We start from the raw sequence: 14,888 nt of genomic DNA, 5'->3' as shown, positions 1-14,888 counted from the left end.
TTTTTTATTGGACTGCAGGGGTGATTAACTTAAGTCTGTGACTCCGTTAAATATTATTGCGCAGCTGCAGAGGGATAACTTCAAGGGACCGACATGCGTGCAAGATCCCTCCGCTTGCTGCATGGCCACACAGCTCAGAGGTCTGTCTTCACACAAGAGCAGGATGATACAATCTAGCTAAGGAGGAGCAGTGTGAAATATTGGAAGAGATGAACACAGTGAGACGGAAAATACTAGGGAGCTTAGCATTCTCGAAAGCAAATAAATCACCCAGGCCCGGGTGAAATATATCCCAGGATTATTAAAAAAGCAGACAGGAAAAATATTCGTGACTCTGTGCTGCATTGTCCCATTCTCTCTCATTACAGGTGTGCTATCAGAAGACTGGAGGACGGTTAACTTAGTACCATTGTTTAAAAAGGGATAGACCGAGTTCTTATAGACCAGTCTCAATGATGGGAAAATTATTAGAACAATTCTGAGGATAAATCTTCATTTAGAAAGACACAGGTTAATCAAAGACAGAAAGCACAGATTTGTTAAAGGGAACATTGAGTCTGACTAACTGGACTGAACTTTCAGAGGTAGTAACGTGAGTGCCAATGAGGGTAGCACATTTGAGGTAATCTATCAGGGATCTGAGCAGAATATTTGACAAGGTCCCACATTGAAGACTGGTCACTAAAGTAAAAGGCCCATGGGGTCCAAGGCAAAGTGGTACCAGTGGATCCAAAACTGGCTCAGCGGCAGAACGCAAAGGTGTTCTTCTGACTGAAAGGCCGTTTCCAATGGGGTTCCACAGCCTGAAAACTGGGTCCCTTGTTTTTTGTGGTATAGATCAATATTTGACAGCTCTCAAAACAGTCATCGAATAACGTAAACGTCAAGCTGACACCTTAGGACCAAGCCAATAGTTTATAAAGCCTGTTCTCAGAACCTTGCTGTAAGACCATAAGACATAGGAGCAGAAATTAGGCCATTCGGCCCATCCAGTCTGCTCCGCCATTCAATCATGGCTGATAAGTTTTTCAACCCCATTCTCCCGCCTTCTCCGCGTAACCTTTGATCCCCTTACCAATCAAGAACCTATCTATCTCGGTCTTAAATACACTCAATGACCTGGCCTCCACAGCCTTCTGTGGCAATGAATTCCATAGATTCACCACTCACTGGCTAAAGAAGTTTCTCCTCATCTCTGTTCTAATAGGTCTTCCCTTTACTCTGAGGCTGTGCCCTCGGATCCTAGTCTACTAATGGAAACATCTTCCCCATGTCCACTCTATCCAGGCCTTTCAGTATTCTGTAAGTTTCAATCAGATCCCCCCCTCATTCTTCTAAACTCCATCGAGTATAGACCCAGAGTCCTCAAACGTTCCTCATATGTTAAGCCTTTCATTCCTGGGATCATTCTCATGAACCTCCTCTGGACCCTCTCCAGGGCCAGAACATCCTTCCTGAGATACGGGGCCCAAAATTGCTCACAATATTCTAAATGTGGTCTGACCAGAGCCTTATAAAGCCTCAGCAGCACATCCCTGCTTTTATGGCGGTGAAACATGGACGACCTACAGCTAGTAAGAAACTTAACAATTTCTATCTTCGCTTTCTGCTGTGCATTATGGGTATATACTGGCAGGACACAATCACAAATGGGGCAGCCCTCACAAAGGCAGAGTGTCCTGATTTGTCAGCACTCATCAAATAGAGGTGAATTCAAGTATTGCCGAAATAAGAGTCTTGTGCTCATCAGGACAATTCGCGAGAAAATACCAAGGTCAGGGGAAACAACATATTTATGCTGTATGAGAAGACAACGGTGATTGGTTGGCAAGGGGACTGTGATTGGTAGAGGTGTTGCCATAGCGAAAGCACCAGTTGATTGTGATCAGTTAACTGCTAAGCATTGATTGAAATTTAAACCAGGCTGCTTTGTCAAGACATTGCCCTGGGGAATAAACCAACGAATGGTTGTCGCTTATTTTGTTTAGCTGAAACTGGTGCAATGCGTGTACTGAAACAGGTGCAATTTTCTTTCTGTTTGCAAAGAGTAGGGGCCCTGTGGATTAATACAAGTAGCTTCCAGTATACGCAAATGCACCACAGTGCGAGCCTGACTGACAATCTGAAATTGTGTGTCAGTGTAATTCTCTAGAAGCTACACATACTAATACACAAAACCCTGTTCTTTGCAGACAGAAATAAACATGAACACACACTGCACCTGTCTCAGCTAAACAAAATAAATGACAGCCATTCGCTGGTTCATTCCCCAGATTAATGTCTTGACCAGAGTCAAGCTGCCTGGTTTAAATTTCAGACAATGCTTGGCAGTTAACTGTCAGTCACAATTGCCTGGTGCATTCTCCATGGCAATGCCTCTACTAATCACAGTCAATTTGTCAACTAATCAGCAATCTCCTCATGCAATCCTCTTGGTTTGTCCTGATGAGTGCTAGATGAAAAGCTTTGACAAAAAATGTCCCTTTTGTAAAGCAATATGCAGGTTCTGCCCTGCCAAACAACTAGCTCAGGTGAAGTCACTGGCTCATGGCACACCCACAAAATGAAAGATGGTCATATACCCAAGGACTTCCTTTATCATGAGGCAGCTGGAGCTAGGCAACCAGTAGAACACCCAAAGCTCCACTTTAAGGCCCTAAACATCAATTATCACATCTGGGAGTCACTAGCTGATGACAGAAGAAAATGGCAACACCTCCTGTGGGCTGGCATGCAACACCATGATGACCAGTGGCGACAGCAGCTTGACAGCAAGGTTCTTAAGCAAACTGATATCGGGAGTGACAAGGTATTGGAGGTGTTGACAGGCTTAAAAGTGGACAAATCACCAGGTCCAGATGATTTGTGTCCCAGACTGCTGAGGGAGGCAAGGGTGGAGATCACAGGGGCTCTGACCCAAATGTTTAATTCCTCTCTGGCCTCGGGGGAGGTGCCAGAGGACTGGAGAACAACTAATGTGGTTCCGCTTTTTAAGAAGGGTTGTAGAGATAAGCCAGGGAACTACAGGCCAGTGAGTCTCACGTCAGTGGTTGGGAAACTATTGGAGAAAATTCTGAAGGAGAGAATCTGTCTCCACTTGGAGAGGCAAGGTGTGATCAGGGATAGTCAGCATGGCTTTGTCAGAGGGAGGTCATGCCTAACAAATTTGATTGAATTATTTGAGGAGGTGACCAGGTGTGTAGATGAGGGTAGTGCAGTTAATGTAGTTTATATGGATTTCAGCAAAGCCTTTGACAAGGTCCCACATGGGAGACTTATACAGAAGGCAAATGCACAAGGGATACAGGGTAATTTGATAAGGTGGATTCAAAATTGGCTTAGTTGTAGGAGACAGAGGGTGATGACAGAAGGATGCTTTAGTGACTGAAAGCCAGTGTCCAGTGGCGTACCACAGGGATCTGTGCTGGGTCCCCAATTATTTGTCATTTATATAAACGATATCGATGACTATGTGGGGTGTAGGATTAGTAAATTTGCAGATGACACAAAGATTGGCCGGGTGGTTAACAGTGAAGTTGAGTGTCTTGGGCTACAGGAAGATATAGACGGGATGGTCAAATGGGCAGATAAGTGGCAGTTGAAACTGAACCCTGAAAAGTGTGAGGTGACACACTTTGGAAGGAGTAATTTAACAAGGAAGTATTCAATGAACGGTATGACACTAGGAAGTTCTGAGGAAGGGACCTTGGTGTGTCCATAGATCTCTGAAGACAGAGGGGCATGTTAGTGGGGTGGTGAAAAAGGCATATGGGACACTTGCCTTTATCAATCGAGGCATAGATTACAAAAGTAGGGAGATCATGTTGGAATTGTATAGAACCTTGGTGAGGCCACAGCTGGAGTACTGTGTGCAGTTCTGGTCACCACGTTATAGGAAGGATGTGATTGCACTGGAGGGAGTGCAGAGGAGATTCACCAGGATGTTGCCTGGGATGAAACATTTAAGTTATGAAGAGAGGTTGGATAGACTTGGGTTGTTTTTGTTGGAGCAGAGAAGACTGAGGGGCAACCTGATCAAGGTGTACAAGATTATGAGAGGCATGGACAGGGTGGATAGGGAGCAGCTGTTCCCCTTAGTTGAAGTGTCAGTCACGAGGAGACATAAGTTCAAGGTGAGGGGCAGGAGGTTCGGGGGGAAGTAAGAAAAACTTTTTTACCCAGAGGGTGGTGACGGTCTGGAATGCGCTGCCTGGGAGGGTGGTGGAGGCGGGTTGCCTCACATCCTTTAAAAAGTGGATGAGCACTTGGCACATAACATTCAAGGCTATGGGCCAAGTGCTGGTAAATGGGATTAGGTAGGTAGGTCAGGTGTTTCTCACGAGTCGGTGCCGACTCGATGGGCCGAAGAGCCTCGTCTGCGCTGTGTGATTCTGTGACAACAGACACCAACAGTCAAAAATAACAGCCCACAACTACACTTGGTAGCTGTATACGCGGCACTTATGGCAGAACCTGCCTCTCAAGGATTAGCCTCTTTAACCATCAACAAAAGGTGCAACATATGAAGACACCCCATCTGAAATGGATCTGTTTGCCGCCTGTCCATCATCTTTCGTAGATGGAAGGATACCGACAATGCTCAATGTAGGGATATGATTAAGGAGTTTGCAGGTAATTGCAAAATGGCCATGTAGATGGTAATGAGGAAGAAAGCTGTAAACTGCAGGAAGATCTCAATGGGCTAGAAGGCTGGGCAGAAAACTGGCAAATGCAGCACAACCTAGAAAAGTATAAAGTAACGTTGGCAAGGGAATACACAATAAATGGTCGGTTTCTGAGAAGTATAGAATTACAGGGGGGCCTTAGAGTACATGTCCACAGACACTAAAGGTAACAGGACAGACAGTTAAGATGGTGAAGAAGGCATAGAGGATACTTTCTTTATTGGCCATGGCATTAATGTAAGAGCAGGGAGGTTAAGCTCAAACCGTATAAAACAAGTGAGGCCACAACTAGAGTACTGTGTAAAATTCTGGTCACCATGTAACAGGGAGGATTGGAGAGGGGTACAGAAGAGATTTACAAGGATGTTGCCAGGAATGGAGAATTTTTAGCTATGAGGAAAGACTGGAATGGCTGGGGATAATCCACAGACGCTAGCTGACCTGCTGAGTCTTTCCAACATTTTCTGTTTTTATTTCGGATTTCCGGCACCTGCAGTATTTTGGTTTTGGATAGTCTGGGCTTGTTTTCGTGGCCACAGAGGAAGACGAGGAGAGATTTAACTGAAGTGTAGAAAATGATGAAAGGCCTAGATAGAGTGGATGGGAAGCTCCCATTTCCATTAGTAGAGAGGTCAATAACCAGGTGGCAGAGATTTAAAGCAAGTGGTGGAAGAGTTCGGGGGAGGTTGAGGAGTAATTACTTCACCCACAGGGTACAGGCAGCCAGGAACTCATTGTGCGGAAGCGTAATAGGGGCAGGAACCTTCATTGCATTGGATAAGCACTTGAAGTGTCACAACCTACAGAGTTACCGACCAAGAGCTGCAAGTGGGATGATGCTGGATAACTCTTTCGGTCAGCACAAACATGACGAGCTGAACAGTTCCCTTCAGTGATGTAAATTTTCTATGTTTTTACCCCTATCCTGCTTCTTTCACCCCATCATCCCACACCCCGCCCCCTCTGTCAGATTTCTCACACGGGGACAGAACGGAAGCGATGATCTTGGATTCAGAGAACCTTCATTCCCAATCCCAAAACCCTCGCCTCCCACAATCCTGATCAGAGGACGGCTCAGCTCTTACCTCAGCTTCATCTCATAGGATGACAGCTCGCCCTTATATTCCATCGGAGTGTAGATCTTCCCTGTGAACACAATGAGTTAAGGTACAGAATTAGGAGGGTAAAGTAGCACAAAGTCAAGCACGATGGGAGTACTGCTAGACAGAGTAATTACCTCATTCAAGGAATTTGGTGAGTTAAGGAATTTTAAGGGTTGATCTCTTTCTAAAATCTAGTCAAGTTTGCACTTAGCATTAAACTTTAAACTGTAGTCGCTTTCCGACTCGTGATAAACAAGCTGCTCGCTAGTGGCGACTGCAGAATTAGTTAATTTTGCGGCCAGCTAGAACTGGTCCCTAGCCGGCAGGGCCTAATTCAGGACTCTGGAATCACAGCTACTTAAAATATAGGAGGTTTTACCAAGGGACAAAGTAAGTAGCATTAAGTCCAACTTGACAGAGTGCTTTTAGACAGAATATAGGAGAATTCGGAGCAGTGAGGGTAGAGGTGCTGTTCTGGTTATGCACGAGACAAGAAGTGCTGAGAGAGGGAGCGAGAGGCGGCAAGACCTGAGAGCTGAAGTCTAGAGGCATTAATTAGGTGAGTAACATTCACATCATACAAGTGCCAGGCAATGACCATCTTCAGCAAAGGAGAATCTAACCATCTCTATATGACATTCAATGTCCTTACAGTCACTGAATCCCCCACTATCAACATTGCAGGGGTTACCACTGTTCAAAAACTGAACTGGACTAGCCATATAAATACTGTGCCTACAAGAGCAGGTCAGAGGCCGGGAATTCTGCTGAGTTCGCTCACCTCCTGACTCCCCGAAGCCTGTCCACCATCTACAAAGCACAAATCAGGAGTGTGATGGAATCATCTCCACTTGCCTGGATGAGTGCAGTTCCAACAATAATCAAGATGCTCAACACTATCCAGGACAAAGCAGCCCACTTGTTTGGCACCCCATCCACCAACTTAAACATTCACTCCCTCCACCACCGATGCACAGTAACAGCAGTGTGTACCATCTACAAGGTGCACAGCAGCAATTCACCAAGGTTCCTTTGACAGCACCTTCCAAACCCACGACCTCTACTGAAGACAAGGGCAGCAGATGCATGGGAACACTACTACATGCAAGTTCCCTTCCAAGTCACACACCATCCTGACTTGGACTTACATCGCCATTCCTTCACTAAGGCTGGGTCAAAATCCTGGAACTCCCTTCCTAACAGCACTGTGGGTGTACCTACACCCTATCGACTGCAGCAGTTCAAGAAGGCAACTCACCACCACCTTCTCAAGGGCAATTAAGGATGGGCAATAAATGCTGGCCTAGCCTGCAATGCCCACATCCCATGAACGAATAAAAAAAATTGCCTTTAATTAAGTTTAAAACATTAATTTCAGGCTCAAGTTTCTCACCCTCAAACTGAATGTGAAATTATTCCATGTTATGATCACTCTTGCCTAGAAGATTCTTTACCATAAATTAATTAAATAATCCTTTCACATTAAACATTACCAAATCTAAAATATCTTGCTCCCTGTTTGGTTCCAGAATGTATTGTCCTCAGAAGCTGTCTGGAGTACATTCTAAGAACTCATCCTAAAGGCTACCTTTGTGAATCCTATTTGTCCCATCTATATGAAGATTAAAATCACCCATGATTATTGCAGTACCTTTCTTACATGCCCCCATGGCATGATGTAGAATGTCAAACAGTGTAGCTACTGTTAGGGGGGCCTCCAAATCACTCCCACAAGTGATTTCTTTCCTTTGCTATTTCTTATTTCCAGTTGGCTAAGTATATAAGGAAGTGAGTAGCTAAAGTGAGCATTGGTCCCTCAGAGGGTGAGACTGGGTAATTAATAACTGGAAACAAGGAAATGGCAGAGACGTTCAACAAATATTATATGTCTGTCTTCAATGCGGAACTCACAGAAAACATCCCAAAAATAGTAGGAGAAACTCGAAGGGTGAAGAGGAGGGAGGATATTAAAACAATTACAATTATCTTAACAGGAATTATCACCTTTCCGTGAACCCTCGCACCTCCCCCAACACCCTGTACCTTTAATGGCGACTCGGTTCAATTTCATGGAGTTGAGGACTTCGTCCAGTTTCTCCTCTGAAGCCATGTTGTGAACCTCACTCACATGATGTTCGTCAAACTGAACTGGCACCTCCGCAGCCTTAGGGGACAGATAACACCTTAAACAAAGACCCCTCACCCAGTGTCCTAACTCTTTGACCCCTCCACACCCATCTGACCTGACTCCCCTCCGCCCCTATCCCTCCCCTCCGACCCACACCCGTCCGTCATCCCCTCCGATCCACGCCCGTCCCTCCGACCCACACCCGTCCCTCCGACCCACACCCGCCCCTCCGACCCACACCCGCCCCTCCGACCCACACCCGCCCCTCCGACCCACACCCGCCCCTCCTCCCCTCCGACCCACACCCGTCCCTCCTCCCCTCCGACCCACACCCGTCCCTCCTCCCCTCCGACCCACACCCGCCCTTCCTCCTCCTCCCCAATTTTTCCCCCAAACCAGCCCTCCCCCTCTGCGAGTGCGCAGGGTCCATGGCCTCTGGCTGTTACCTTGAACACCTCTTTGACGACATGCATCAACTCGGGACCCACACCATCCCCTGGAATCATTGTCACCTGGAAATCACCATCAGGCCTCCTGACAGCCGGGGAAGAAAACTGAGAGAGAGAGAGAGAAAAGCCATCAACACTCGATCGAGAGGGAGAGGGGAAATGGCAGGGTGAATGAAGGAGGCGAAGGAGGATTTAAGGGGGAGTTGACAATGACAGGGAGGAAAGGCGGGGAGTGAGAGGAGAGGGGGATGAAATGGGGGGATTGAAGAGGAAGGGAGTATATGATTGGGGGAGGTGGATGAACAGGGCTATGTACAGCTCCCAGCTGAGGTTAAGAATTATGACTCAGTTCATGTCCTGGCTCCTGCCTGTACTCCAGTGTCCCGCAGACTGGGGCTGTGAACGTGAGCCTGGTGGGATAGACAAGAGAAGCTACGAGTTCAGAGGCTGACTGCGGGGTGAACCAGAGGCAAGGTTGGAGAACCATGAAACCTCCCCCCCCCCGCCAACCCTTGAGACACTAACATGCTGCGGGAAGAAATCAAGGTGAACATCAAGAGGTTCTTCATCCTCAAAGTTGTTCAGAAGAGAGAGGCAGAAGGAAATGTCCCAACTCCAGAAAAGCTGCAGAATCTGCCCCTGCTGAAGTTGATGGGGGTTGATGTCAAGGAGGATCTCGAAGAGCTAAAGAGCCAGCAGGCCTCGCTCTTTGCTTCAGAAGCCTCCAAGATCAGCATCTAGGCAGAGTGGCCCTTGAAGGATGACTTGGTGATGTCATCATGGCCGAAACGTACGAAGGATCAGCAAATCCTTTTATGCTGGGCTGTATGATGTTAAGCACACTGACCGCACAGCCTCCCACTCCTTCTTGCCCTCTATCTCAGAAGTCTTAGAGGACAGTGATTGGGAGGAGTTTACACATGAACGAGCTGACAAATGCCGCTAGGTTCTTCAAGACGAGTAATATTCTGGGAAGAGACAGCTTGCCGGCCAAGTCACGTTCAACTCTGTGGGACTAGATTGGCCCAGACCTGCTGCAAGTGTACAAGGGTATGCTTCTAGCTAGCAGCATGTCAGAATCCATCAGGAAAGGTATCATCACCCTCATCGACAAGCAGCACTGAAATCAGAAATGGGTGGTCATTTCACTGATTAATGTGGCCTGCAAAATTCTGTCCAATCAAGTCAAGTGCCCTGGTGTTTGTGATCCACGGTGATCAGATCTGCGCCATATCCAGCAGGAAGATTTCTTGTGCTACCCAGGGATATGATAGCCTGAGGCCATATGTACAGGATAAGGAGACCAAAACTGCACATAATATTCCAGGTGTGGTCTCACCAAGGCCCTGTATAATTGCAGCAAGACATCCCTGATCCTGTACTCCAATCCTCTGGCTATGAAGGCCAACATACCATTTGCCTTCTTTACCGCCTGCTGCACCTGCATGCTTACCTTCAGCGACTGGTGTACAAGGACACCCAGGTCTTGCTGCACATTCCCCTCTCTCAATTTATAGCCATTCAGATAATCTGCCTAAAAAAAAAACAAAAAAACTGCGGATGCTGGAAATCCAAAACAAAAACAGAATTACCTGGAAAAACTCAGCAGGTCTGGCAGCATCGGCGGAGAAGAAAAGAGTTGACGTTTCGAGTCCTCATGACCCTTCGACAGAACTGTCGAAGGGTCATGAGGACTCGAAACGTCAACTCTTTTCTTCTCCGCCGATGCTGCCAGACCTGCTGAGTTTTTCCAGGTAATTCTGTTTTTGTTTCAGATAATCTGCCTTCCTGTTTTTGCTACCAAAGTGGATAACCTCACATTTATCCACATTATCCTGCATCTGCCATGCATTTGCCCACTCACTCAGCTTGTCCAAATCACTCTGAAGAATTTGCCCACTCACTCAGCTTGTCCAAATCACACTGAAGAATCTCTACATCATCCTCACAGCTCACCCTCCCACCCAGCTTTGTGTCATCTGCAAATTTGGAGATATTACATTTAGTTCCCTCATCTAAATCATTAATATACATATAGTGAATAATTGGGATCCCAGCACCGATCCCTGCGGTACCCCACTAGTCACTGCCTGCCATTCGGAAAAAGACCCGTTTATTCCTACTCTTTGTTTCCTGTCTGCCCACCAGTTTTCTATCCATCTCAATACACTACCCCCAATCCCATGTGATTTAATTTTGCACGCTAATCTCTTATGTGGGACTTTGTCGAAAGCCTTCTGAAAGTCCAAATAAACCATCCAATGGCTCCCTTTCATCAACTCTACTAGTTACACCTTCGAAAAATTCCAGTAGATTTGTCAAGCATGATTTCCCTTTCATAAATCCATGCTGACTCTGTCCGATTCTGCCACTGTTTTCCAAGTGCTCAGCTATTAAATCTTTTATAATGGACTCTAGAATTTTCCCCATTACCAACTTCAGGCTGACTGGTCTATAAGTCCCTGTTTTCTCTCTGCCTCCCTTTTTAAATAGTGGGGTTACATTAGCTACCCTCCAATCTGTAGGAACTGTTCCAGAGTCTGTAGAATCGCGGAGATGACCATCTAGCTGTGTGTAGGCCCTTGGTAGACAAATATCAATCACCAGTGTTGTGAAGGATGGGTTTGGCCACATTGCTGTGGAATGCTCCATTCAGCTACACCTAACCTTGTGACAATGATTGTGGAGAAAAGCATCTTAGACCACAAATCCACTTGTAACATCCTCAAGGGCCTCCGGGAAAAGGGGATGGTGGATCCTGTCAGATGATTCCCAAGAAGACCATCAAGGTCATCTGACAGAATGCCTCAACGCCACAACTTTCAAACATGCACCAAGAGGTATTGTGGGCAGGCGGGGGAGAAGGGCCCTGCCAGTCAGACGCTTCCTGCACGCCCGGAGTCTCAGTGCTACTCACCACACATTGCTCTCAAGGTGCCTGCTGCGGGAAAGAGACAATTATCCATTTCCTTCTGAAATGTGCCTTTGCCTCTCTTTCCAAGCGTCCTTTTGCAGTGATTTTTGTCAAGGTTTATCCCAAGCAGCTCTGTAACACAGGACTCTGTACTCTGTGGCTGCTCCTCGGATGCATGCCTGAGATAAAGATCAACAGCTGCTGGACTGTCTTCAACTCAGTGAAAGATGCTCCTTGGTCTCCAGTGGAAAGAGCTGTCAGTGTTGCAGACTGGCACATTCCAAGATCCAGGAGCATGTGCTGAGGGACACACTGAAGACTTGAGCCAGTGCTGCGAGGCACAATGGTGAAAGGTCAATGTCCAAGACCTTCCTGCCATAGGATACCAAGGAGCTGGAAACCAAGTAGAATCCCTGGGGCTGTGTGCACCAGAAAATGTTTGACAATAAATGAACATTTAATTGTGAATGGTGAGACATCTCAGAGCGTTACACACTGTACTGAAAGAAATTGAACTGTACTGCACTCTATGTAATACCAAATTTGTGCTCTTACGTATTGTACTTTGCAAAATTTTCTGAATGAAGTATACGCTTGGAGAAAATAACTGGCTCGCTGCCGAGTGGAATACAGTGAGAGTGGAGTCAGGAATAGGCCGGACAGGGAACCTCCCCAGGGATCATTTTACCTGTGACTGAGGTGATGAGCTCAGTGAGGGGCTGCTCAGGAGGGTTCGTGAGGCAACAACACTCTGTGCATAACTGTAATTCTGAAAGAGAAAAAAAAAATCAGTTACCAGAGAGATTGGGCTAGGAAGAGACACAGAGAGAGGGTCGGGGGGGAGAGACACAGAGGGAAGGTCGTGGGGGAGGGACACAGAGACAGGGTGGGGGGGGGGAGAGACACAGAGAGAGGGCCGGGGGGGGAGAGACACAGAGAGAGGGTCAGGGGGGGAGAGACACAGAGGGAAGGTCGTGGGGGAGGGACACAGAGACAGGGTGGGGGGGGGGGGAGAGACACAGAGAGAGGGTCGGGGGGGAGAGACACAGAGAGAGGGTCGGGGGGGAGAGACACAGAGACAGGGTCGGGGGGGAGAGACACAGAGACAGGGTGGGGGGGGGGAGAGACACAGAGAGAGGGTCGGTGGGGAGAGACACAGAGAGAGGGCCGGGGGGGGAGAGACACAGAGGGAAGGTCGTGGGGGAGGGACACAGAGACAGGGTGGGGGTGGGGGGAGAGACACAGAGAGAGGGTCGGGGGGGAGAGACACAGAGAGAGGGTCGGGGGGGAGAGACACAGAGACAGGGTCGGGGGGGAGAGACACAGAGACAGGGTCGGTGGGGGGAGAACCTGGGGGAAGAGCACAGCCAGGGGGAAAGGGGCAAAGAAAACAATTTCTCTCCCCCGAGTCCCTCCATCTCCCCAGGTACTTCTCTCTCTTTCTCCCCCAGTCCCTCTCTCATTCTCCACCAATACTTCTCTCTCTCATTCAATCGTCCTCTCTCATTGCCCCCAGACCCTCTCCCTCTCTCATTGCCCCCCCGAGTCCTCTCTCGTAAACACACTCTCTCCTCCAGTCACTCTCCATATCCCCTCTAACTCTCTGTCTCACTCCCTTCATTCAATCAACCCATCACCCTCTCTCTCTCCACCCACCGAACCTCGGTCTCTTCACCTAGCTTCCCCCCTCATTCTTCAGTCCCCTCCCCTCCCTCTTCACCCCCTGCCCCTCCTCCCCTCTTCACCCCCCTCCCCCTTTCCTCTTCACCCCCCCAGCCCCCTCCCCTCTCCTCCCCCCTACACCCCCCTTCTGCCCCCTCCCCCCTCTCCTCTTCACCCCCCCCACCCCCTCCCCTCTCCCCTCCCCCTCTCCTCTTCACCCCCCCTCCCTCCCCCTTCCCCCACCCCCTCTCCTCTTCACCCCCCCCACCACCCTCCCCTCTCCCCTCCCCCTCTCCTCTTCACCCCTCCTCCCTCCCCCCTTCCACCCACCCCCTCTCTTCACCCCCCTCCCCACTCCCCCTACCCCCTCCCTCTTCATGCCCCCTCCCCCCCTCTTCACCCCCCACTTCACTGCCCCCTCCCCCCTCTTCACCCCCCCTCCACCTCCCCTCTTCATGCCCCCCTCCCCTCTTCACACCCCCTCCCCTCTTCACACCCCCCTCCCCCTCTCCCTCCCCTATTCACACCCACCTCCCCCTCCTCACACCCCCCTCCCCTCCCCTCCTCACACACCCCCCTCCCCTCTCTCCCTCCACCCCACTCTTCACCCCGCCACCCCCCACCTCCTCACACCCTCCCCCCCAACCCCCCCAACGCTCCCCTCCTCCCACCACCCCTCCTCTCCTCCCCCACCCCACACCTCCACCCCTCCCCCACCCCCCCACCCCTCCTCCCCCCACCCCACCACCCCTCCCCCCACTCCTCCCCCCAACCACCCTCCTCCCCCCACCTCACTCCTCACCTGCCTCCCCCCTCCTCCTCTCTCCTCACTCCCCCCGCACCCCCTTCCTCACCCCCCTCCCCCTCCGCACCCCACCGTCCATTCCCCCCTCCCTCCTCACCCCCCCACCTCACCCCCCTCCCCTTCCCTCCCTCCTCACCCCCCCCGCCCACTCGCCCTCCCTCCCTCCTCACCCCCCGCCCACTCGCCCTCCCTCCCTCCTCACCCCCCCGCCCTCCCCCTCCCTCCCTCCTCACCCCCCCGCCGCCTCCCCCTCCCGCCCTCCTCCCCCCGCCCCCCCTCCGCCCCTCCCGTCCTCCCTCCTCACCCCCCCCGCCTCCCCCTCCCCCCTCACCCACTCCCCTCCCCTGCCTCCTCACCCCCTTCCCTCCTCACCCCCCTCCTCACCCCCTGCCCACTCGCCCTCCCTCCCTCCTCACCCCCCCGCCCTCCCCCTCCCTTCTCACCCCCGCCCTCCCCCTCCCTTCTCACCCCCCCGCCCCCTCCCCTCCTCCCCCCCGCCCCCTCCCCTCCTCCCCCCCCGCCCCCTCCCCTCCTCCCCCCCGCCCCCTCCCCTCCTCACCCCCTCTCCTCCCCCACCCTCCTTCCTCCCCCTCCCTCCCCACCCCACCCCCCTCCCCTCCCCTGCCTCCTCACCCCCTCCCTCCCTCCCTCCACCCCCCCTTCCTCACCACCACCACCACCACCACCACCCCCACCCCCCCCCGACCCCCCGACCTTGAGTTAATTTCCCCACCAAACCTTTGCTGCGGTTCCCAAGACCCTCAGTGCCGCCATGACTCCGGGTCATCTGCTTCCGGTTCACTGACCGCCGAGGAGTGTGTGTGTGGACAAGGTGGTCCTGACTTCGCCCGGAGCTGAGCAACTGCCTGACTCCCCCACCCCCATTGCAGCGCCCCCTAGCCTGGAGGTGCAGGGCCCTGTGCTGCTGCCCTGATTTGTTTCACATTCAGTAAAACATATTTCCAGATTGAATATTGAATTATGCTCATTGAATGTCATAGATTGTTTTCAGTCATGTTACATTTTGCAATTGATGATCACTGTTTTAGAATGAGGAATTTACAAGGATCCCCATTCCTGGTTTCCCTGAGACCCCTCCCCACCTCCAGTGCCTCTGTCTGTAGCTCAGCTACTTCCATTGG

General features: G+C 50.4%; 1 protein-coding gene across 1 annotated transcript in view; it reads right to left on the bottom strand.

Moving 5' to 3' along the window:
• LOC121276079 (isocitrate dehydrogenase [NAD] subunit beta, mitochondrial-like) overlaps positions 1-14,640 on the bottom strand; it is a 36,709-nt gene extending 22,069 nt beyond the window's left edge. Inside the window, exons 1-5 of the mRNA XM_041184020.1 lie at positions 14,485-14,640; positions 11,968-12,048; positions 8,363-8,470; positions 7,832-7,952; positions 5,770-5,831 (exon numbers count right to left, since the gene is read on the bottom strand). Coding sequence (XP_041039954.1) covers positions 5,770-5,831; positions 7,832-7,952; positions 8,363-8,470; positions 11,968-12,048; positions 14,485-14,520 — 408 coding nt within the window. The 5' untranslated portion in view covers positions 14,521-14,640. The remainder of the gene's footprint in view (positions 1-5,769; positions 5,832-7,831; positions 7,953-8,362; positions 8,471-11,967; positions 12,049-14,484) is intronic.
• Between the last annotated feature and the right edge of the window lie 248 nt (positions 14,641-14,888).

This window comes from Carcharodon carcharias, chromosome 1 (genome assembly GCF_017639515.1).
Source record: "Carcharodon carcharias isolate sCarCar2 chromosome 1, sCarCar2.pri, whole genome shotgun sequence".
NCBI classification, from domain to species: Eukaryota; Metazoa; Chordata; class Chondrichthyes; order Lamniformes; family Lamnidae; genus Carcharodon; species Carcharodon carcharias.
This window is presented reverse-complemented; position numbering and strand designations above follow the sequence as displayed.